At 37.1% G+C, this 25,591-nt stretch overlaps 1 protein-coding gene across 25 annotated transcripts in view; it reads left to right on the plus strand.

Annotated features, from left to right (window-relative positions):
* Window positions 1–25,591, plus strand: part of MGA (MAX dimerization protein MGA) — a 162,626-nt gene that overhangs the window by 107,470 nt on the left and 29,565 nt on the right. For 20 of the 25 annotated variants that reach the window (XM_073876839.1, XM_073876837.1, XM_073876835.1 and 17 more), the window contains exons 10-13: window positions 21,259–21,485; window positions 22,536–22,712; window positions 23,314–23,386; window positions 24,852–25,366. In XM_073876839.1, coding sequence (XP_073732940.1) covers window positions 21,259–21,485; window positions 22,536–22,712; window positions 23,314–23,386; window positions 24,852–25,366 — 992 coding nt within the window. The remainder of the gene's footprint in view (window positions 1–21,258; window positions 21,486–22,535; window positions 22,713–23,313; window positions 23,387–24,851; window positions 25,367–25,591) is intronic. The other 5 variants (XM_073876842.1, XM_073876843.1, XM_073876847.1 and 2 more) reach the window with 1 other exon arrangement.

Genomic DNA, 25,591 nt, shown 5'->3' on the forward strand with positions numbered 1-25,591 from the left:
ATACATACATTTTTAATGTAGAAATGGAACTGTGTGTATATGGTATCATAACCTTTAGAAATTTGGTATCATAAAGTCATGTTTTGTTTTCCATATCAAGTATAGACCTCTATTATAATTTTAGTTTTAATGGCTTCTTTTTTTTTTTTTTAAGATTTTATTTATTTATTTATTTGAGAGAGAGAGAATGAGAGGGAAGAGGGTCAGAGGGAGAAGCAGACTCCCCGCCGAGCAGGGAGCCCGATGCGGGACTCGATCCCGGGACTCCAGGATCATGACCTGAGCTGAAGGCAGTCGCTCAACCAAATGAGCCACCCAGGCACCCATGGCTTCATATTATTACAGTCCTTTTAGTCAGACATTTAGCCTTTTTATATTTTCTTTATTATAAACAGTACAGTGATGAACATCCATGTTCACGATAGGCTATTAAAAGTGGAATTGCTGTGGCAGTGAGAGCACTTTGAAGATTTATAGATGTTTCTAGGGTTGTACAAAGGTACACATTTACCAGTAGTTGGATAGTGGATTTTCTATACTGTTAACACTGAATAGTTCAACTGATAGGCAGAAATTGATATTTTGTCTTAAAATTTATATTTCTTCAAGTAGTAGGTTGATTGTCCATTTGTCAGAAATGTTCTTCTGTAAATTTGACTTTTGAATTCTTTGCTTGTGTTTTTCCCGACATTTAAGATTTTATTTATTTATTTGACAGAGAGAGAGCACAGGCAGGAGGAGTGGCAGGCAGAGGGAGGGGGAGAAGCAGGCTCCCTGCTGAGCAGGGAGCCCGATGTGGGGCTCAATCCCAGGATCCTGAGATCATGACCTGAGCCAAAGGCAGCCGCTTAACTGGCTGAGCTACCCAGGTGCCCCTTTCCCTACATTTCCAAGAGCTTCATTTTTCACAGGTTATAATAATTTTGTAATTTATATTTTAGTTTTGTTAATAGTTCTTCCCTATTCCCTCACTTGCTCTGAAAAAGGAAAAAGCAGGGATGGTTAAGTCTAGTGGTCTTTTTTTAAAAAAATTTTTATGGTTTCTGTCTTTGGAGTCTTGCTTAGAATGTCTTTATCTGCAAGATTTAAAAAATACTAATTAGATTAATAAATGGGCTTAAAATAAATCATATGATCTGGAATTTATTTGGTGTGAAGTTTGTAGTAGGGAATCTTTTCTTCCTAATACGGCTAGGCAGTTTTACCATGACTTACTGAGAAGAAATACTTTACCTACTGGCTTAAAATGTCACCTGTCATTTTAGTAAATTGAAAAATATTTATCTCTGTGCCTCTTTCTGGTTTCTGCTGTCTATTTTGTGATCAGTGCCAGGCTATTCTAATTGCTATTTCAGTGTTTAAATAAGATATTGCCTGCATATACCTAAACGGTCTTTATATAAATAAGATTTAAAAGGTTTAAAATGAAATAAAAAAGAATTATTAGTTTAGTTCTATGTATCTCCTGAGTTTTTTCATATTTTGCCTTTTAAAGCAATACTTTTCCATTTCAAAGTAACAGTAAGTTACAGAAGCCACGTAAGTATGAAAAGTATGTATCTGTTAGGCTTTATTAGTTTGCTTTTTTGCTTAAGTGTATTTACCCTGTGTCTTATTCTTGACCTGAATTAACTCCAAAAGCTAGCCAATTACCAAAGTATTTTTTGTTTTTTCTCACTGATATTAGACCATTATAAAAAACATGTCTTACTGTGCTCTAGGAGCCATCAGTTTTCTTGTACTGTTAGGGAAGATGAGGAAAGAAGGGAAGATATTTTTGTTATGACTGCTGTGGAAAAGGAACAGAAATAGGGAAGAATTCTTGGAGGCACAAATGTTGCTGAAACCAAAAGCAAACAAAAATAGACATAAAAACTGGAAGAAGATGAAGAAATCTTTTAGTCTGTTTTGAAAAAGGTAGGTGAGAGAAAAAAATTGATTTAGAGAAGTTGTAGAGGTAAGAAAATGAAAGAGGAAATACTCAAATGATGGAAAAAATTATCTCCAAAGGACATGAAATTTCAGTTTTAAAGGGTCCCCTGAATAGCAGGCAATAATAACTCTAAGTCTAGACACATGTTTATGGCATTTGTAACATTAAGAATAAAGAAGATACTCTGATCTCTTTTAAAGAGAAACCACTTTGCTTAGGAAGGATTTGAAATCAATTTGATGTCAAAGAGATCATCATCATCATCAGTAAGATTAAAAAAATTAATTTTTAAGTGTACTCTTGATTAAAGAGTACTCTTTAATCCCATCCCCTATTTCCTTTCCCCCGAACTTCCCCTCTGATAACCATCTGTTTGTTCTCTATGGTTAAGCGTCTGTTTCTTGGCTTGTTTTTTTTTTCTCCTTTGCTCATTTGTTTCTTAAATTCCACATGTGAGTGAGATCATATGGTATTTGTCTTCCACTGAATGACTGGTTTCACTTAGCATTATACCGTCTAGTCCATCCATGTCGTTGGAAATGGCAAGATTTCATTTTTTCTTACATCTGAATGATACTCCATTGTGTATATATATACCACATCTTCTTTTTTTTTTTTTTTTAAGATTTTATTTATTTATTTGAGAGAGAGAGAGAGAGAGAGAGAGAGAAACAGCATGAGAGGTGAGAAGGTCAGAGGGAGAAGCAGACTCTCTGCTGAGCAGGGAGCCCGATGTGGGACTCGATCCCGGGACTCCAGGATCATGACCTGAGCCGAAGGCAGTCGATTAACCAACTGAGCCACCCAGGCGCCCTATACCACATCTTCTTTATCCATTCATCAGTCAGTGGACACTTGGGCAGTTTTCATAATTTGGCAGGGGTGCATGGATCCCTTTGACTTAGTGTTTCTGTAGTTTTTGGGTAAATATCGAGTAGTGTGATTCCTGGATCATCGGGTAGTTCTATTTTTAACTTTTTGAGGAACCTCCATACTCTTTTCCCAGAGTGGCTGCACCAGTTTACATTCCCACCAACAGTGCAAGAGGGTTCCTTTCTTTCCCCACATTGTCTTCAACACTTGTTGTTTCTTGTGTTTTTGATTTTAGCCATTCTGACAGGTGTGAGGTGATATCTCATTATAGTTTTGATTTGCATTTCCCTGATGATGAGTGGTGATGTGCATCTTTTCATGGTCTGTTGGTTATCCCTCTTTATGCAGAGCACTCTATGAGGGTTATATCATTTAAATCTTAAAACATGTTATAAAATGGCTTCTCCATTTTACAAATGCACTAATTGTTTGCTTAGAGAGTTTATGTAACTTGTTCCCCAAGGTCAACTTGGTTTTAAGGGAGTGGTAGAGATTTGAACCCAAGTTTTTCTGACTTGAAAGTCTTCATGTTTTTTTCTATTGTATAAAATATGATTTTTGAAATTTGGCCTTCACCTGATGATCATCTGTTTACCCTTTTGTATGTAAAAAAAAAAAATACTGCTGCTAATGTAAAGGCACTGTGCTTAGCTACTATGGGTGGCACCAAGAGAAAGGATAAAACATGACATTTCTGCTTTCTTAAGCCCACTTAGAGATTTGTTGGAGACGTGTCTCTATCTACAAGTTAACTATGTAAAGGGAAGAAAATAAAATTGATACCTGATTAGGAAAAAAGGAGAACACACAAATTACCAATATCAGGAATGAAAATTGACATTACTACAGACATCCAAAGGTTAATAGAGAACAGTTTAATGCCAATAAATTAGACAGATGAAATGGACAAATTCTTCGTTAGACACAAAGCTTACCAGACTCACTCAAGAAGAAATAAGGAACTGCTTATCCCTATACATATGAACTTCCAGTGAAATACTCCACAGTAATAACTCTAGGTCCAGATGCCTTCACTGGTGAATCTGCAAACATTTAAGGAAGAAATAATGCCCATTTTATGTAAATGCTTCCATAAAATGATCTTATTTTATGAGACCAACATAATACTGGTTTGATACTCAAGCCAGAAAAAGACATTACAAGAAAATGGTAGAGTACTCTCTCTCATGAACATATGTACAGATTATAAATACAATTTTAACATATCAAATCCAGGAATATATTTAAAGAATAATACATCATGACCAAGTGGCATTTACCCCAGTGGTACATGGTTGATTTAACATTTGAAAACAATCAGAGCGTTGTTCACCATTATCATAATAGACTTGAAAAAGGCCATATTATCATTTCTTTTTTAAAGATTTTGTTTGTTAGAGCACGTGTGGGGGGAGGAGCAGAGGGAGAGGGAGAAGCAGACTCCCCACTGAGCAGGAAGCTCGATATGGGGGCTCAATCCTGGGGCTCTGGGAACATGATCTGATTGGAAGGCAGACACTTAACCAACTGAGCCACCCAGGTGCTCCCATATTATTATTTCAATAGATATTTTAAAAAATGGACAAAATCCATTTCTGGTAAACATTCTTAAGCATAATAGAAGGAAACTTAATCTGATAAAGAGCATCTATGGAAAACTCTACAAATAACATATTAATTGTGAAAGACTGCTTTCCCCCCAGTGATTAGGAATGAGGACAATATCCTCTTTTGCCATGTCTATTTAAAATTGTATTGGAGGTCCTAGCCAGTGCAGTAAAGCATGAAAAAGAAAATGTTTCCAGATTGGAAAGAAAGAAGTAAAATTGGTTCTATTCATAAACTGGAAAATCCTAAGGAATCTACAAAAATACTACTGGAACTATGTTAGTTTAGCGAATTTATAGCATACAATAGTATCAGTAGACAGTGTATTTGTATATATGCCAATAAAAACTGGAAATTGAAATAAAAGGTACCACTTAAAATAGCATCCAAATAAACCAGACATTTAAGAATAAATCTGACAAAAGTTGCCTAAGACCTTTTTATTAAAAACTACAAAACATTGTTGAGAGCAGTTTTTAAAAACTAAATAAATGGAGAGTTAAGACTGTTTTTGTACATCTGAAGACTCTCTTGGTAAGATATAATTCTCCACAAATTGATTTATAAATAAATAAATGCTCTTTATGGGGCACCTCGTTGTTCATTCGGTTAAGCATTTGCCTTCGGTTCAGGTCATGATCTGGGAGTCCCGGGATCAAGCCCTGTGTCAGGCTTCCTGCTCAGCTTCTCTGCCCCTCACCCTGCTCTCAGGCTCTTTCTCACTCTCTCTTTCTCTCAAATAAATAAATAAAATATTTAAAAAAATGCTCTTCCGATGAAAATCCCAGCAGGGTTTTTTTGGTAGAAATTTTCAAGTTGTTTGTATAATTTATATGGAAAAGGAAAGAACTGAGAATGGCTTGGCTGTTTGACAGTTTCAATAAAGAACATAGTTGGTTGACTTACACTACCAGATTTTAAGACTTACTGTAAAGCCGAAGTATTTGGGATAAAGACTTAGAGATCAGTGAGACAGAATAGAGAATCCAGAAATTGATACACAAAAGTACAAGGCCAATGAATGCAGTGAATTTTTGGCACAATGCCAAGTCAGTTTAATGAGGAAATGATTATTTTCTCAACAAATGGATCTGGAGCAATTTGATAGCTAGAAACCACCCTCTCCTGCTTCCAAAAATAAAACGAGAACCTCAGTCATGACTTTACATTATATATAAAAATTATCTCAAGATTTAAAAGTTAATGGCTTAGATTAAATGTAAATGCTTTAAAGTATACAATGTATAGAAGAAAATAAAGGGAAAAAATCCTTTGTGACCTGTGGCTCATATTTTTTAAATAGGACACCAAAACCATGATCATAAATGTCAAAAAATATAATGAAATTGAATTTCTCAATTAAAAACTTGCTTTTCAGAAGATCTGTTAAAACTAAAAGGCCATAAACTAAGAGCAATACTATAAAAAAACATCTAGCCAACATAGGACTTGTATCTGTAATGAAGAACTCCTTTCTTTTTAAGATTTTATGTATTAATTTGAGAGAGAGCATGAGCTGGGGGAGGGGGCAGAGAGAGGGAGAAGCGGACTCTGCTGAGCAGGGAACTCGACTCAGGGCTGGAACCCAGGACCCCGAGATCATGACTGGAGCTGAAGTCAGATGCCCACCTGACTGTGCCACCCAGGAGGCCCTGTCTGTAATAAAGAATTCTTAAAATTCACAAAATACTAAAAACTCAAAAGGCAGTCAACATAATTGAAGAAATGAACAGAAAAATGAAAAGACACTTAATAGCAGGTATACAAACAGAAGATGAAGCACATGAAAAGGTATCAGTAGTCATTAAAAACTGCTTATTAAAGCCACAAGGAGGCTCTCTGCTCCTCCCTGATCAACAGATAGCCTCATCTTCTGGTGCAGTGCCAGCCTTGTCCCCAAGACATGATGGTGAAGGTTGGAGTAAACAGGTTTTAGAGGGGCTTTGGAGGGCCTTGTCAGAGGGCATCCTGGGCCATACTGAGGATGAGATTGTCTCCTGCAGCTTTAACACTGACACCCACTCTTCCACCTTTGCTCATTTCCTGGTATGAGAATGAATTTGGCTACAGTAACCAGCTGATGGACCTTATAGTTTGCCTGGCCTCCAAAGAGTAAGAGCTCCCTGTACTAACAGCCCCTGCAAGAGCAAGAAAAGAGAGGTGGAGAATCCTTTCCCCAACTCCCCTAGCACACTGAGAATGTCTCGACCTCTACACAATTTCATATCCCAGATTCCCTAGAGAAGGGGAGCCCTGCCTTGTTATGTACCATCAGTAAAGTACACTGTACCCAGCTAAAAAAAACCCACAAGGAGGTACTACCATGTATCTTTAACTGGCTAAAATTAAGAAGACTGACCATACCAAATGCTGATGAGAATATAGAACACAGCTGGTAGGAATGTAAAATGGTATAGTCACTTTAGAAAACAGTTTGGTGGTTTCTTAAAATGTTAAAAAAATACGTATGCCATAAAACACAGTTTCACTTGTTTTCATTTATTCAACAGAAATGAAAGTGTATGTCACATAAAATCTTGTATATGGGCACTCAAAACAGCTTTATTTGTAATAGCAAGAAAATTGCAAACAACCTAGGTGTCCATCATCAGGTGCATGGATAAAGACATTTGGTATAGATACAAACAGTGGAATACTACTCAGCAGTAAGATGCAAGAAACTATTGATACACTCAGCAACAAGAATCAGTCTCAGAATAATTATGCTGAATGAAACAGTTGGCTTCAGCCTTCCCCCCAAGTTAACATTTCTGTTCTGTGTTAAAAAAAAAAAACAAAAACAAACTAATATAGATCAGTGGTTGCCTAGACAGAATTGGGATGGATGTTGGAGGCAGAGGGAAAAATGGAGGGATTATAAAGAGGTTATACAATTATAATTACAAGGAAATCTTGGGAGTTGATGGTTACCTTCACTGTCTTAATTGTTGCGATGGTTTCACAGGGGTATATGTATGTCAAGAGTTCGTCAAGTTTTATGTGTGGTATTATATGTTATAGATCAATAAGGCTGTAAAAGAAAAAAGGGAAAAACAGGTTGCCTGTTGAATACTGAAAAAACAGGAAATTTATTGTAAAATCTAGGTTAAATTCTTATTTATCTTTACACAAGGATACAATGTTATTTAAAATGATAATAGAACATTTAAAAACACATTAACAAGATTAGAGAGAAATTTTATGATAACAGCAAATGCTGTAAAGTTGAAAATTCAACATCCATTCTTTAAAAAAACCTTTTTTTTATTGTTAGAATACACACAACATAAACTTCACTATCTTAACCATTTTTAAGTGCACATTCAATGGTATTAAGTACATTCACACTGTTATGTAATAACCATTATCACCATAACTTTCCTTATGTTATGAAGCTGAAACTGTGAATCCATTAAAACAGTAACTCTTTTCCCTCTTCCCCCAGCCTCTGGCAATCACCATTTTACTTTGTCTTTATGATTTTGATTACTCTAAATACTTGGTATACGTGGAATCATTCAACATTTGTCTTTTTGTGACTGTTTCATCTCAATACTACATCCTCAGGGCTCATTGATGATACAGCTTATTGTAGAATTTCCTTCCTTTTTAAAAGGCTGAGTAATACTCCATTGATGCCTGTACCACATTTTGATTATCCATTCATCCATTGATGATGGACACTCTGGTTGCTTCCTCGTTTTAGCAATTGTCAATGATGCTGCTGTGTATAGATGTCATTTTGAGACCCTGCTTTCAGTTTTTTGGGTATATATCCAGAAGTGGAATTTTTGGATCGTACTGTAATTCTATTTTTAATTTTTTGAGGAATGGTCCTACTGTTTCCTGTGGCATCTATACTGTTTTATATTCCCACTAACAGTGCCCAAGGGTTCTGATTTTTCTACTCACCAGCACTTATTTATTTTTTTATAGTATCCATCCTAATGGGTGTGAGGTGGTATTTCATTGTAGTTTGCATTGCAATTCCCTAATGATTAGTGGTGTTGAGCATCTTTTCATGTGCTTATTGGCCATTTGTCTGTTTGCTTTGAAGAAATGCCTATTCAAGTTTTCTCCTCATTCTTGAATTGGGTTGTTTGTGGGCTTTTTTGTTGTTGAGTTTGAATTCTCCCTGTATTCTGTGTATTATCCCTTATCAAAATGTGTTTTCCAGATAATTCTCTCATTCTGTGGGTTCCCTTTTTACTTTTGGTTACTGTCTTTTGATACAAAAAGTTAAAAAATCTTCATGAATCTAACTTCTTTTTTTCTTTTGTTACCTGTGCCTTTAATGTTGTATCCAAGAAATGATTGCCAAATCCAGTGTCATGAAGCTTTTGTTCTGTTTTTTCTTCTAAGAGTTTTATTGATTTAGATCTTACATTTAGGTCCTTGATCCATTTTGAGTTAATTTTTTGTATATGCTGTTATGTAAGGGTCCATCTTCACTCTTCTGCATTTGGATACCTAGTGTTCCCAGCATCATTTTTTTTTAAGATTTTATTTATTCATTTGAGACACAGAGATAGAGAGAGAGCATGAGCAGGGGGGAGAGACAGAGGGAGAAGGAGAAGCCGGCTCCCCGCTGAGTCAGGAGCCCGATGTGTGGCTCGATCCCAGGACCCCAGGATCATGACCTGAGCCGAAGGCAGACGTTTGACCATCTGAACCACCCAGGCCCCCCCCCCCCGCCCCAGCATCATTTGTTGAAAAGACTGTCCTATCCCCACTGAATGGTCTTGGCAGCCTTGTTCAAAAATTAATTGACCATATATGCAAGGGTCTATTTTTGGGCTGTCCATTGTATTCCATTGGTCTATTTTTATGGTAGCTTTGTAGTAAGTTTTGAAATCAGGAAGTATGAGTACTCCAGTTATTTTTCAAGAATTTTTTTTTGGCTGTTCATATGAATTGAGATTCCATACGAATTTTAGAGTGGATTTTTCTATTTGTGCAAAAAATGCCATTGGGATTTTGATGGGGATTGCATTGAATCTGCAGATTGCTTTGGGTAGTATTGATATCTTAGTAACGTTAAATCTCGCAATCCATGAGCATGGGATGTGCTTCTGTTTCTGTTGTGTTTATTTATTTATTTATTTATTTATTTTTTTTAAAGATTTTATTTATTTATTTATTTGAGAGAGAGTATGAGAGAGAGAGAGAGAGAGAGAGAGAGAGAGCATGAGAGGGGGGAGGGTCAGAGGGAGAAGCCAACTCCCCGCTGAGCAGGGAGCCCGATGTGGGACTCGATCCCTGGACTCCAGGATCATGACCTGAGCCGAAGGCAGTTGCTTAACCAACTGAGCCACCCAGGCGCCCTCTGTTGTGTTTAATTTCTTTCAAAAATGTTTTGTAGTTGTAATTGTATAAGTTTTTACTTCCTTGATTAAGTTGATCTCTAAATATTTCGTTCTTTTTGATGTTACTGTGAATGGAATTGTTTTTGTAATTTCCTTTTCAGATTGTTTATTGTTCGTGTATAGAAATGTAACAGATTTTTGTTGACATTGTATCCTGCTACATTGCTGAATTCATTTATTTTCACTGTGTGTGTGTCAGAGAGAGATCTTCAGCATTTTTTTTTTAATTATTTGAGAGTGAGAGAGCACGCGCGCGAGTGCATGCATGGGTGGGGGAGCAGAAGGAGAGGGAGGAGCAGGGCGCTGGACATGGAGCTCTATCCCAGGACCCTGAGACCATGACCTGAGCTGAAGGCAGATTCTTAAGCAATGGAGCCACCCAGGCGCCTCTAGTGTTTTCTGCATATAAAATCATACTACCTTGGGGGCGCCTGGGTGGCTCAGTTGTTAAGCGTCTGCCTTCGGCTCAGGTCATGGTCTCAGGGTCTTGGGATCAAGCCCCGCATCGTGCTCCCTGCTCCGCGGGAAGCCTTCTCCCTCTTCCGCTCCCCTTGCTTGTGTTCCCTCTCTCCCTGTGTCTCTGTCAAATAAATAAAATCTTTAAAAAAAATTATACTACCTTGAAACAGATAATTTTATTTGTTCAATTTTGATGCCTCTTGTTTCTTGTTTTTCTTACCACATTCTCTGAGTCAAACTTAAAGTGCAGTGTTGAATAGAAGTGGTGCATGTGGGCATCTTGGCCTTATTCCTAAACTTAAAGGAAAAGCTTTCAGCCTTTCCCCATTGAGTGTGATGTTTGCTGTGGCTTTTTCATATATGGCTTTTATTATGTTGAGGTAATTTCCTAATTTCTTATTTTGTTGAGTTTTTTTTTATCATAAAAGGGTGTTGAATTTTGTCAAATGCTTTTTCTATATCAATTGAGATGATCGTGTGGGTTTTTTTTTTTTTTAACCTTCATTCTGTTTATGTGACATATTACATTGATAAATTTTATATGTTGAACTTTCCTTGCATTCCAGAAGTAAATCTCATTTGGTAATGTTGTATAATCCTTTTAATAGACTGCTGAATCCTGTTTGCTAGGTATCTTGTTGAGGAATTTTGCAACAGTATTCGTAAAGGATATTGGTAGGTAGTTCTTTGTTAAATGTTTTTGGCTTTGGTATTATAGTAATGCTGGCCTCATAGACTGAGCTGGGAAATGTACCCTTTTCAGTTTTTTGGATAACTTTTACAATGATTGAGATATTAGTCCTTTAAACGTTTAGTAGAATTTACCAGGGAAGCTCTCAGGTCCAGGGCTTTGTTGGTAGGTTTTGGATTAGCGGTTCAGTCTCCTTACTAGTTTTAGGTCTGTTCTGATTGGCTGTTTCCCTGGGTAGCTTTTGTATTACTAAGAATTTGTTCATTTCATTTAGGTTGTCCAATTTGTTGGTTTACAGTTGTTTGTAGTACTCTCTTCTAATCTTTATTTCTGTAGAATTAGTTGGTTTCATTTTGGATTTTAGTAGTCTGAGTCTTTTTTTCTTAGTCTATCTAGGTAAAAGTATACTAGTTTGTTGATCTCTTTGAAGAAGCAACTTTTGGTTTCATTGATTGTCATTTTTCTATTATGTATTTCATTTATCTCTGTTATAGTCTTTATTGTTTTCTTTTTATTTAGCTTTGTTCCTTTTTTCTAGTTCTTTAAATTGTTAAGATAGATTGTTGATTTGGGAGGTCTTTCATGTTTTTTAATGTAAGCATTTAGAGCTATTAAAGTTTTCTTATAGACCCACTTTTGCTGTGTCTATAGTTTTGGTAGTTGTATTTTTGTTTTCCTTTGTCTCTAAGTATCTTCTAATTTCCCTTGTGATTTCTTCTTTACTCCATTAATTGTTTAAAAGTATGTTGTTTAATTTCCACAGTTTTGTGATTTTTCCAGTGTTCCTTTTGTTACCGGTTTCTGACTTCATCCTCTTAAGGTCAGAGAAAATTGCATGATATCTATCTTTTTAAATTTATTCAGACTTAATTTGTGGCCTAACATATGATCTATCCCAGAAGATGTCCCATATGCACTTGAGAAGAATGTGTATTCTATTGTTGGGTAAGGTGTTCTGTATATATGCCTGTTAGATCTAGTTTGTTGATTGTGTCGAATCCTTTCTTTTCTTATTTATTTTCTGATTGTTCTATCCATTATTGTGATTGGGGTTTTGAAGTCTCCGGCTGTTATTGCAGAACTGTGTGTTTTTGCCTTTAATTCAAATCATTTTTTGCTTCATATATTTTGATGGGTTGTCATTAGATATATTCATGTTTATAATTGTTACTTATTCTGGATGTATCGAAACTTTTAGTAATACATAATGTTCTTTTTTTGTCTCTTGCAACCTTTTTTAAAGATTTTATTTTATTTGAGAGCGTGAGAGTGCACAAGTGGGGGGAGGGGCAGAGGGCGTGGGAGAGAATCTCAAGCATATTCCACACTGAGTGTTGAGAGCCCAGTGTGGGGCTCGATTTCATGACCCTGAGATTGTGACCCAAGCCGAAACCAAGAGTTGGACACCTAACCGACTGAGCCACCCAGGCACCCCAACTTTTTCTTATTTAGTATTTATTTTGTCTCATATTAGTGTAGCCACCCCTACTCTCTTTTGGTTATTGTTTTCAGGGAGTATCTTTTCCTAGCCTTTCACTTTCAAGTTGTTTATGTCCTTGGATCTTGGGTCTTGTGTAGACAAGGTGTAATTAGATCATGTGTTTTTATCTTCCAGTCTGTCTATAATGGGGAGGGTTTAATCCATTTACATTTAAAATAATGACTGATAGGAGGAACTTCTGTCTTTGTGCTTCCTTTTTCTTATTCATTGTATATTTGCTATATGTGCTTTGAAGCCTTTTTGGCTTTATTTCCTGCATTATTGTCTCTTGTGTTTAGTAGGTATTTTGGTAGTGCATTGTTTAAATTCTTTTCTCATTTTCTTTAATGTGTATTGTATAACTATTTGTGGTTACCATGGGATTACATTTAACATCCTAAATTTATAAGACTCTAATTTAACTTCAGTAACATGCAGAAACTCTGCTTTACAACTCCATTCCTACCGCTTTCAGTTGCTGATGACACAGTTTTACAACTTTATACATTGTGTGCTTGAAAAGATAAACTAAAACTTTAGAAAAAATTATTAGTCTCCCAAGTTATCTAGAAAACAAAATTTGGAGTTACAGTCCAAAGTTAAAGTAATAGTAGCTTTTACACTAATGGATTTTTTTCTTTAAATGTATTAGTCTCTTAAACCCTGTAGGAAACAAAGTACAGCTACAAATCATTGGTATAATAATACTCACTTTTATAATTGCCCATGTGTTTACCTTTAATGAGATCTTTATTTTTCCATATGGCTTTGAGTTACTGTCTAGTGTCCTTTCATTTCATCTTACAGAACTCCTTTGAACATTGCCTGCAAGTAGGTTTAGTGGTCATGAACTTCATCAGTTTTGAAAGATGTTATTTATTTATTTAACACAGAGAGAGCACAAGCAGGGGGAGAAGCAGGCTGGAGAGGGAGAAGCAGCCTCCCTGCTGAGCAGGGAGCCCGATTCGGGGTCTCCATCCCAGGATGCTGGGATCATGACCTGAGCCGAAAGCAGATGCTTAACAACTGAGCCACCCAGGTGCCCCGAACTTCATCAGTTTTTATCTGAAAATTTAATTTTTTTCCTCACTCTGGGGGGCAGTTTTGTCCGACGTAGGATTCTTGGTTGATAAGTTTTTTTTTTTCTAGTGCTCTGAATATATTTGCCCACTGTGTGCTGGCTCCCAAAATTTCTGTTGAGTAATCTGCTCATATTGTTAAGGATTCCTTTTGTTTTTCTCTTGCTGCTTTCAAGGTTCCCGCTTTGTTTTTCTCTTTCAGGAGTTTAATTATATTTCTCAGTGTGGGTGTCTTTGAGTTCATTTTGGAGTTTGTTGAGCTGTTTGGATGTTTATATTTATGTCTTTCTTTAAATTTGGGAAGTTTTCAGCCATTATTTCTTCAAATAATCACTGTGCTGCCGCATTCTCTCTTCTTTCTAGATCTCTCATCATGTGTATGTTGGTCCTCTTGATTGTGTGTGGTAGATCTCTTAGGCACTGTTTGTTTTCTTGAATGTCTTTTATATCTTTAACTCAGATTTCATTATTTTCATTGTCCTATTTTCCAAGTTCACTATTTCTTCTGCCTGTTCAAATCTTCCTTAAATCCCCCTAGTGAATTTTTCATTTTAGTTCTTGTACTTTTCAGTTCCAAGATTGTGTTTGGTTTCTTTTCAAGTTTTTTCTTTATTGATATTTCCATTTTGTTCATATGTCAGTTTCTTGACTTTCTCCACATCTTTATTTCTTTGAACATATGTTTAAGACCGTTTTTAAAAGGTCTTTATCTGGTATATCTACCATTAGTTCTTTTTCAGGGACAGTTTTCTGTTGATTTTTTTCCCCCCTTTGAATGTGTCGTACTTTATTCTTTCTTTGTACGCCTTGAGATGTTTTGTGAAACATTGGACCTTTGAATCTAATAACGTGTAACTCTGGAAATCAGATTCTCCTTCCCCAGAGTTTGTATATTTTGTTTTTGTTTTGTTTTGATTGTTGTACATAGTCTCTACTAAGGATCATCTTGATGTATAGGTAAGCTTAATGTGTTTTCAGGTCTTCTCTGAGCCTTTTTTTTTTTTTTTAAGATTTTATTTATTTATTTGACAGAGAGAGACACAGCGAGAGAGGGAACACAAGCAGGGGGAGTGGGAGAGGGAGAAGCAGGCTTCCCGTGGAGCAGGGAGCCCTATGCGGGGCTCGATTCCAGAACCCCAGGATCATGACCTGAGCCTAAGGCAGAAGCTTAACGACTGAGCCACCCAGGTGCCCCTTCTCTGAGCATTTTTGTTTGCATGCATAGTCAGTTGGTTTTGAATGTTCTCATTTTTAATATCTGGCTCTTGAATGGGGAAAAAGTAAAAAACTAAAGGGGATAAAGGGTGCTGGCCCTTTAAATTCCTTGGCAGTCATTTATGACTGATCCGGGGAGGGTTTGCAGTAGTGGGGGAGGTGCAACAACAGTGGCTGCCTACCTCTTTGCGCCTCTGATTAGAAGCAATCCACCATCAGAGATCCCTCATGTTTGGAGGACAGGACCCTTTTTACCTGCCTCCCACAAGCTGCAAGCTACTTCTGGAACACACACAGAGCTGCCTGCCAAGTGACTGGTAGATGGGGGAATGGGCAGCTGCTACTGTGCTGAAACCTAAAATAGACCACAGTTAAGGACCATCTACCATGCCAAGTCTTCCCCTAGAACTTGTAAGCCTTTAACAGGCTCCAGAATTCCAAATTATTCCAAAATAGTTACATCAGGCAGATTCTCCCAGTGCAGTTGTTTATGAATGGGCAGACAGATTTCTTGGTGCTACCTGTTCTTTAATCTTCCTAGAATCCTCTCATCATCCAGTCTTGATTGGGAGTGGGGGGGGGAAGCAAGAGAAACTGAATATTATAAAGGTGTCACTTCTCATTTTTATTTATAATTTCATTGCAGTCCTAGCTTTTTATGTGAAACTTCAAAAGTCAAGTCTAAAATATATTTGAGGGGTCCCTGGGTGGCTCAGCTCAGTTGGCTGGGTGTCTGCCTTTAGCTCAGGTCATAATCCTGGGGTCCTGGGATCGAGCCCCTTGCCTGGGCTCCCTGCTCTGTGGGGAGTCTTCTTCTCCCTCTCCCTCTCCCTCTGCCCCTTCCTCCTGTTTGTGCTCTCTCTGTGTCTCTCAAAATAAATAATATCTTTAAAAAAAACTAAATTTATTTGGAAACGCAGAGGACCTAGAAATAGCCAGGGCAATCTTGACCAGTGACAGGGTGGGAGAATTTGCTGTATTGGATGTGTCAGAACATGTAAAATGACCACATAATAATACAGGGTGATACTTGCTTGGGTATAAAGTAAATAGATCAGTAGAATGGATTCAGACATATATGGACACTTAATTGGCAGAGGAGTATGGAAAGGATGATCTTTTTAAATTGTGGTAGGCTCATTGAATATTCATATGGGAAGGAGTGAGACTTGACTTTATTCACTATACATAGAAATAATTTCTATGAGATTATAGACCTAATTGTGGAAAGCTGAGCAATACAACTTTCAGAAGATAATACAAGAATATATGTATGATCTCATATTAAGAAAAGATTTTTTTTTAATGTTCATTTTCAAGATTTTTTTCTTTTTAAAGATTTTATTTGTCAGAGAGAGAGAGACAGAGCACAAGCAGGGGGAGCAGCAGTCAGAGGGAGAAGCAGGCTCCCCAGTGAGCAGGGAGCCCGACGCGGGGCTTGACCCCAGGAGCCTGAGATCATGACCTGAGCCGAAGGCAGATGCTTAACTGACTGAGCCACTCAGGTGCCCCTAGGAAAAGATTTCTTAATCATGATAGAAGAAAACATTTCTTACAAATTAAAATGAGAAATTTAGGTCTTTAAGATATTAAGCCAGTGAAAATATACGCTACAGTGAGAGAATAGATATTTGCAATATCTAAGAATCTATATCCAGAATATGTAGCGAGGTCTATAAATTAGAATTAAACAGTCCCATAAAAAATGGGCGAGACTTTGAGAGGTATTTCATGAAGAGGGATGTTGAACATCTCATTCATGGTCAGAGAAGTACAGAGTAAATCCACAGCAAGATTCTACTGCATGACTGCCAGAATGGTTATAATTAAAATTATATGATAATATCAAATGTTGATAATGGGAATTCTCATACACTGCTGATGGAAATGTGAATTGGTATAACTACTTGGGAAAATAGTTTGGCAATATTTATTAAAGTTGATGATTCACATGCCCTTGATCTAATAGTTTGACTTCAGAGTAATCTGCAGAACTGCATTTTTTTAGGATTATTTAGGGTACCATGATTCACAGTAGCTAAAACCTGAAAACAACCCCAGATATTTTAATAATAGTAGAATGAATAAACAATAGTATGACTAATCAGAGTAGTACATCATAGTAAAAGTAAATGAATTATTTAGGTATGTGCAACAGCATAGTTGCATTTTACAAATACAATGTTGAGTGAAAGGAAACTCAGGCAAAATAATATATTTCTGTGGTTACATTTATATAAATTTCAAAATCAGGCAAAATTACGTTGTGATATTTAGGGGTATGTACTTTGGCTTTAAAAAAAGAAAGTGGAAAGGTAGCCATCATTTAAGTGATTTCTTTTGTGGGAAAGAATTGTGATTGATAAAGGGCATGCAAGGGCTCCTGGGTTTGATGGCAGTATTTCATTTCTTGATTTGTGTAGTGTTTATATGGGTATATACTTGTTAATATGTTTTAAGTTGTATATAAATTGTTTATGCATCAACTGAATATTACATTTCACAATAGAAAGGTTTAAGAGGCATACAAAAATGGGAGGGAGAGGATATATAGTATGCTGATTATTAGCATAGCAGTTTTGTGTTTTAGAAGTTTTAGACTTCTGTGTCTAACATTATTCATTTCTGGAGCAACTGCTATGAACCGTGCTAAGAGTGACAGGAGGTAAGATATAGATAATTAAAATGAAGTCCATCTCTAAGAGGTTACTCTCAATTTGACAAAACAGATATGTGGGAACCCTATAGATAACGTATTTATTGTAATTTTTAAAAAGATTTTTACTTATTTATTTGAGAGAGAGGGAGAGAGCATGAGCATGGTGGGGGGGGAGAGAGGGACAAGTAGACTTCCCGCTGAGCAGGGAGCCCGACAGACCGGGGCTCAATCCCAGGACCCTGGGATCATGACCTGAGCTGAAGGCAGATGCTTAACCGACCTGAGCCAACCAGATGCCCCTCTTTATTGTAATTTTAAGTGCCACAATAACAAATTTGCCATAATGTTGTGTCATGAACAAAAGGCTTATTGAGAACCCAGAAGACATTGATAATGTTAGAGGACCTTGGTCAGATAATGTTAGGAAGCCTTTAAAATAGAAATAAGGGGATACTATCCACTCTTCTTGAAACAGGTTTCTGTTCTTGGCTTCTGTGGATCATGCTCTATTCTGGCTCTCTCCTTAAGTAGCTCTTTTTTTTCTGGAATTTTAGGTGAAGGGTAGGAGGATCCCTGGTATATTGTGAAGGGGAGCAGAGAAGTACTGTATCTTTGATCCCTAGCAGTGTAAAGGAATCAAGTGCACAGCGAGCTAATGAAGTATAAGGAATTGGTTTGTTGTTCTTGCCTTTGTGTGGAGTCTGTCCATTTTTATGGCTTCAGATGTAGGCTCTGCCAATGACAGTTCTCATCTTTTTTTTTTTTTAAGTTCTTATTTATTCGTTTAAGTAATCTCTTTGTCCAACATGGGGCTTGAAACTCCTTACATAGATCAAGAGTTGCATGTTTTTCCAACTGAGCCAGCCAGGTGCCGTGACAGTTCTGATTTTTATTGTGTGCCCTGTTTGATTATGTTGCTGGCACATCAGTCTTTCATGCCCTAAAGAGAACTGAACTCTACCCTTCCCAATCAGCTCCTTTTATGAAGTCCTCTGTTTACTGGAACACCATTTTCCCATTTATCCATAGTTGAAACTTTAGAGTTGTCTTTGATTTCCTATGAGGAGTTAAGATGTCTTAAAATATTTTAAGAGGTTTTCTTCTGAAGTACTGTACTGTATATTTTGTAGCTGTTATTTTCAAAAGAAAAAGTTGGAAAGGGACCTTTACTTAGTAGAATCCTTAGCTTATGAAGGCTTGGAAAAGCCTTAAAGATGATTGAAAGACGTCAAAGTCATCTATAGTGTTTGTCCTGAAGGCAGCTTTACTTTTGTAGTAGAATTAATATGTGTATGAACTAATTAGGAACACTAGAAAATAAAGTTATCAAATGAGTGGTTGAACCTCTGTTAATACCCACCTCCTTTGTGGGGGCATCCCTGGTTACCCTTTTAAAAATGCAACACTCTCCCCTCAAAATACATAGTCATACATGCTCACTCACTATACATTACTACTTATTTCCTGTCTCTGCTTTTTTTTCCCCCCATTCCTCATAAGCACTTACTACAATCCAACGTATTTTCCTTATTTGTCTGGTTTATTGCCTGTCGCCCTCTTCCCCCAACTTTAAATGTAAGCTCCATGAAGCCAGGGATTTTTGTCATTCTTGTTCATTATTATATCTGCAAAGTCTGATCCATAGTAAACATTGAAATATATAAATACTAGGGTGTTAGAAGCCTTTGTGAATTATGTGAGTAAATTAACTAGGTCATAAAAGTTGGACAGTAGATGTTACCCAAATTGGGTTTGCCTCTTGCTGGTTGTCCAGCTAAAAGACACAACCAAACCAAAGAACAGGGAAAGAGTAAGGGTTTTACTTCATACCAGGACTATTTCCTAAAGCTGTGTCCACACAAACAACAAAATTATGGAAGTTTTAAGCTAAGGGCGCATACATATTCATGAAGGGGCTTGACAAAGGAGAGTTCTGTATGGAATTGGGGCAAAAGTCGTCCTGGTTCACAGAATTCAGGTCCTAATTGAAAACATGAGGGCTGGCCAGCAAGGGTTGGCATCATCAGTTCTCTGTTCCATTTAGTCCACTGTTGGAGTGCTCAAAAGGGTTTGAATCCTGCAAAAATGACTCAAGATTGTGTGATATGTGTTAGGTCAGTGTTTACTTTTGAAACAGCACTGGGAAGGAATTTTATCATTGATTTATTGTTGCTGATAGGGTTAGGCTAATTCCTGGTCTGGTAGAGACTGTTACTTTTTGCATTCCCTCTGTTCTCTTAAAATCCTTAACTGTGGAGGGTTTTGCTTTTTTTTTTTTTTTTTGGTAATTCCAACACCTAGGAAGTTCTGCAAGAAGTGTGCTTGGGCAAGTAGTACAGGTCACAAAATGGCTGGGGGCCTAAAAGGACGTTAAGAAAGCCAAGACTGGTCTTTTTCTCCCCCATGGGGATCCCTAGCCCTATCTGCCTACACAGAGACTGCTAACTAGCAGAATAATTGGGTCAAGTACTTTCTAGCTCTAAAAATATTTTTCCTCCCTATTTTAATCTTCACATATTTATTCAACATTTTGTGGTTATGCTTTGAATGATATTAGCCTTAGGGACCCTTTAGATAAAGTTGTTTTTTAGTGGAGTCTTAATGTTAAGAGCAAATGCAATTTTGATTCAGCTTTGTTAGGATAATTGAGCTAAATGTTTGAATTAAATGTGAATGCTGCTCAGTCATATTTTATGTGACTGTAGGCAAAGATTTTGGATTTTGGGCTTAGAACCAGCTAAGTCCTCTCTGAGGACTGATCATTAAAATGCAAAATACAGTCTTTGTTTCTCTTTAGCTGTCGTCATTATGGGAATGGGCACTTTACTTAGAGAATAAAGCCAGCTACCGCTTAACCTAGATCTTCCATTTATGGTTAAATAATAATACCTGTTTTATTTTGTGTAGACCTTGATAGTATAATTTCATCTCTGGTTTCCAGTGATAGATTTTTGCTTTTCCAGTGATAGATTTTGCTCCTATGCTGAGCTCATAGGAGTTTTTTTTTTTTTTAAGATTTTATTTATTTATTTGAGAGAGTGAAAGAGAGCTAGCGCTTGCTCACAAGCAGAGGGAAGGGGCAGAGGGAGAGGAATAAGCAGACCCCCCGCTGAGCGGGGAGCCTGGTGTGGGACTCAAACCCAGGACCCTGGGATCATGACCTAGGTGGAAAGCAAACGCTTAACCAGCTGAGCCACCCAGGCACCTTAGGCTGTCTTTTGAATACATTTTGTTGTCAGAGGGCAACGGTAACAGCTGTGTCTCTGGAGCCATATTGATGGGGTTTGATCCTGGTTCTGCCTCTTATTGTTGGATTTCTGAACCTCAGCATCTGGAAAATGGGAATAATAATGTCTACAGGGCTATTGTGACAGTTAAATAAGTTAAAACATATTAAGTGTTTAATATAAGTATGTAATGAGGCTCAAAAAGATACTTGTTTTATTTGTAAAATAAAAAGTGTAGCATAGAATGATTATCTTTTCAGGGTAACAGAGAACGCCTTTTCTGATCATGCTAAATAGCATCTACAGTTAACTCTTCATCCCTTACCCTGCTATATTTTACTATGTGGCACTTACTATTACTTGAGTTTAAATGTTAAATTTGTTTTCCCCTATAAACTCTGAGGGCAAGAACTTTGTTTTATTCATAGCTGTGTTCCCTCTAGTGCTTAAAACAGTAATAGGTATTCAACAAATATTTGTTAATAGATGAATAAATTAAGGTATATGATGGCAACCAAAGGTTTTTTAGGGGGCATCTCTTAGATTGTTTTAATGAGTTATGAAACTCATTTCCTCATTTCCTGTGAGGAAATACATTTTGTTTTGGCAGTGCTTCTGAACTTTTGTTGCTAAAGTCACTTAAAATCTTATCCTTCTTTTTTGTTAAGCTATATGTGAAACAGAGCCTGAACAGCCTGTTCGACATTACCCATTATGGGTGAAAGTAGAAGGTGAAGTAGATCCAGAGCCAGTTTATATCCCAACACCTTCTGTCATTGAGCCAATGAAGCCATTGTTGTTGCCTCAGCCAGAAGTTTTACCTACTACTGTGAAGGGCAAAGTGCTCACTGGAATTAAACCTGCACGGGCATATACTCCCAAACCCAATCCTGTGGTAAGCCCAGGTTTTCATCTTTTGTTGCAAGTTATATAAACCATTTGTAAAGATAATGGATTTCAAGATTTTTGGTTTATATTCTGTGAATCATTTTGTTTTTAAGTAATATGGCTGTAAGCATCAGTCTTATTTAGTCAGCTTAATTGCTGGCACTGTAGAAATGTTATTAAAAGGGGAGTGAATATACTAAGAATTACTGCTATTTTTAAGGATAGCCAAATCTCTCTTCAGGAAGATCATATAAAGTTGTGTTTTTGTTTTTAAACATGACTAGCAAAAGTCTTTTAAAGGTACTCTTCTTCCTGTAGTGTAGAATATTGAGTAATTGAGACGTAATGCATACATATTGTTAGTAGGAGAGCATTAAGAAAAGTTTTAAGAAGTAACTGATCTTCTTAAAGCTGACTTCTTTATATACAGTAACAGTAAAGGATTTAAATAATAGTTGATACATGACTATGAAGATTGATAGGTAAAAGAGCTGATGCTTCTGTTAAGAGTTTAAGCATTTCTCATTATTAAACGCATTTCAGTCTTCAATCTTTTTGAAGAAAGATGCCTTAGTGCAATGCTATTCAGTGTGGTCTTTGTACTGATACAGAACTACTTGTTACTAGGTTATGATGAAATAAATATAGAAAATGAGAGTAAATATTTAGAAACTTCCTACAGATACTTGATAGAATAATTGTGTGTGTATTAAATCTAATACTAAAAAACTTGGGCTTGTATTTTACATGTCTTTTGTTTTTCTAAAAATTTATTTTACAAAAGGATCAGTCTATGTTGAACTGGTAATTCAGAAATGTATCCTCGTTGCAGATAATTTGAGAAGTACTTCTCTGATGTGATCTGAGATTTCTTGATAGAGAACCAGGTCCTTTCTGACTGCCCAAGATTTAGCACATATTAACTGTACTTGTTAAAATTTACATTTAAAAATTTCAAATGTTACAATAGAAATAAAGATTAAACATTCTTTTCCTTTTGGAGTCTAGGATGTTTTTTCCCCAGTGTATGGAATATTTTGTTTTGTGAAACTTACAGATTCGGGAAGAGGACAAGGATCCAGTCTACTTGTACTTTGAGAGTATGATGACTTGTGCCCGAGTTCGAGTATATGAACGAAAAAAAGAGGAACAGAGACAACCGTCACCATCACCATCCCCGTCATTTCAGCAGCAGGGCTCGTGTCAGTCTAGTCCTGAGAACTGTAGTGTAAAGGTGATTTACTTATTGCATAATTTGTCTTTTTAACTTCCATTTCCCTGTTGCTGGTATTAGAGTTTACATTACTATCAGAATAATTTGGAGTAATTCTTGTGGGGCCGAGAAACCTTACGTGATGTGCATATCAATTTGTTTCTCTGCATACCTGTTCTAGAGAACAGCCCCTTAAGGTTATTTAAAGTACTCTTCTTTCTGAAGCTGAAGTAATTTTTAAAAGTTTAAACATTTCTGGTTTTTATTAAATCCTTTACCTGTAATTATTAGGATTTGTGTCTGCATTGGTGAATTTTCAGATTAACTGAAGCTTGTTCTGTTAAACGTCAAATATTTTTCCTTCTTTACTAGAATACACTATAAAGTGTGGTGTAAATTTTTTTCTTGGTGACTCAGTTACTGTCAAGGACATTAGAGAGCAAGATTACTTGTTTTTGCCAAGACTTATATGATAGTAATGCAGCTGTGCATGTAGATGTGAAGGTGTTGACACTTGAGTCTTTCTGCTATTTCAGCCTTCTTTGAGAGATTCAATGTTTATGTTCTAGTCTCTATTGGTAATAGTTATGTGTTGAAGTATTTGTGTTATTTCCTTCTTTAGGAGCCTGATTCTGAACAGCAGCCCTTGAAACCAATCACCTGTGACCTAGAGGATGATTCTGATAAATCGCAAGGTCTGTTTGAAAATTAAGTCTTAAATCATTTTATAATAATTAAGGAGGGCACACCCATACACCAAAACATTTTTACCTACTCCTTTTCTAGCTTCTGCTAAAAATAGAGACGATAGAGAAGTCTTTTCCTGTTATTCGGTCTGTTTATCACTCCTTAGAAATAAAATTCATTCCTCTTGATACGGCATGTGATTGCAAGAGACACTTAGGGTACGGTTAGTCCTTCTCTTTTTTAAGATTTATTTATTTATTTTTTAAAGACAGCACAAGTGGGGAGTAGGGGTGGAGGGAGAGGGAGAGAGAATACTCAAGCAGACTCCCAGCTGAGCGTGGGGCCCAGTGTGGGGCCCAATGTGGGGCTCAGTCCCAGGAGCCCTAGATCATGACCTGAGCCGAAATCAGAGTTGGACATTTAAGCGACTGAGCCACCCAGGTGTGTGCTCCCCTCCCCTTTAATGGCTTAATACACATGAAAAGTGATATTATTTTTATAGCACACTGAGGTATGTGGGGGAGGCTGCTGGGGTGGAGAGAACCTGTTTGAGAACACAACCACCTTGAAGGCTGAGGGCATCTGTATCCTGACATACTTGTCATTAGAACTTTGGTTGGGAGACTATGATGTAGAAATCTAGGTGTCCAGTGAAATAGACATCCAGTTAACATGTTGTCATGAGTATAAGTACCTGGGGAGCTAAATAATTTTCACATAATGTAGAAATGGAACAGTCATATCTAGAGTCACAGAAGTAATTCAGAAGTATTTGCAGTAGAAACTAGAAGTAGAAAACACTTTTTAACCACAGTATTCTCTCTCTTGTTCTTTAGGATTGATGGGTAGACCCATAACATGTTACAAAGCATCTTGCAAGTGTTTTTGCTTTTCCTGTATGGATAGCAGAACACTAAACTAGCAGAACACTAAACTATATCAAATCTTAACCTTGGTTGTAGGTCATGCTTTGTTTGCAAGGTAACCCTTTCTTACATAATAGTCATGGCTTTTTAGAGCAGTCTTAGGTGGGACTCTCTTTTTATTAGTGACCCCTGGCAGCAGGATATCCTATTATAGTCTGATTCTCTGGAATATTTCTTTTTCATGGAAACGTCCCAAATTGTGAGTTGTTAAATTACCACTGAAAGTACATGGGATTCAGACACTGGGCAAGTGCTCAATTTCTGTGGCATTGGCACTTTTCTGAGAACCCAGGGAAAATAAAAATCTTTTATTTTATTTATTTATTTATTTATTTATTTATTTGTCGGAGAGAGAGCACAAGCAGAGGGAGCGGCAGGCAGAGGGAGAAACAGGGAGCCTAATGTGGGACTCAGTCAGGACCCTGGGATCATGACCTGAGCCGAAGGCAGATGCTTAACTGACTGAGCCACCCAGGTGTCCCTAAAAATCTTTTAAAGTTCAGTACAAAATGCTGTGATGCAGAAATATCTTTCAATTCTTTATCAGAAAAAAGCTGGAAGTCTTCCTGCAATGAAGGGGAATCCTCTACCTCCTATGTGCATCAGAGGTCACCAGGTGGTCCCACCAAACTGATAGAAATCATCTCAGACTGCAATTGGGAGGAGGATCGGAACAAGATTTTGAGCATCTTATCCCAGCACATCAATAGCAACATGCCACAGTCACTTAAGGTGGGCAGCTTCATCATTGAGTTGGCTTCTCAGCGAAAGAGCCGGGGTGAGAAGAACCCTCCTGTTTATTCTTCTCGTGTGAAAATCTCTATGCCATCATGCCAAGACCAAGATGATATGGCTGAGAAATCTGGATCAGAGACTCCTGATGGTCCATTATCCCCTGGGAAAATGGATGATATCTCTCCTGTGCAGACAGATGCCCTGGATTCAGTGAGGGAGAGATTACATGGAGGCAAAGGTCTGCCTTTTTATGCAGGGCTTTCTCCTGCAGGGAAGCTTGTGGCCTATAAACGTAAACCCAGTTCAAGCACATCTGGGCTTATCCAGGTGAGAATTACCTTTAATCTGGATGTAGCACCTTTTTCTACTTAGGTAACATCTTGATTTTTCAGAGCCCTTTGTGGGCGTTATATCATTTATCTTCACCTTTCCTGGGAACTGGGTGACAAAATCATCTCTTTTTGTAATAGGCCTAGTTTTTAGATGCATACCTAGAGTGAATTTTTGACAAATTTACAAACAGAACTATAGAGCCCTATATTACTTTGTGAT

The sequence above is a fragment of the Callorhinus ursinus genome, unplaced genomic scaffold (genome assembly GCF_003265705.2).
Source record: "Callorhinus ursinus isolate GAN/ISIS: 27379988/994484 unplaced genomic scaffold, GSC_fseal_2.0 scaffold25, whole genome shotgun sequence".
Classification (NCBI taxonomy): Eukaryota; Metazoa; Chordata; class Mammalia; order Carnivora; family Otariidae; genus Callorhinus; species Callorhinus ursinus.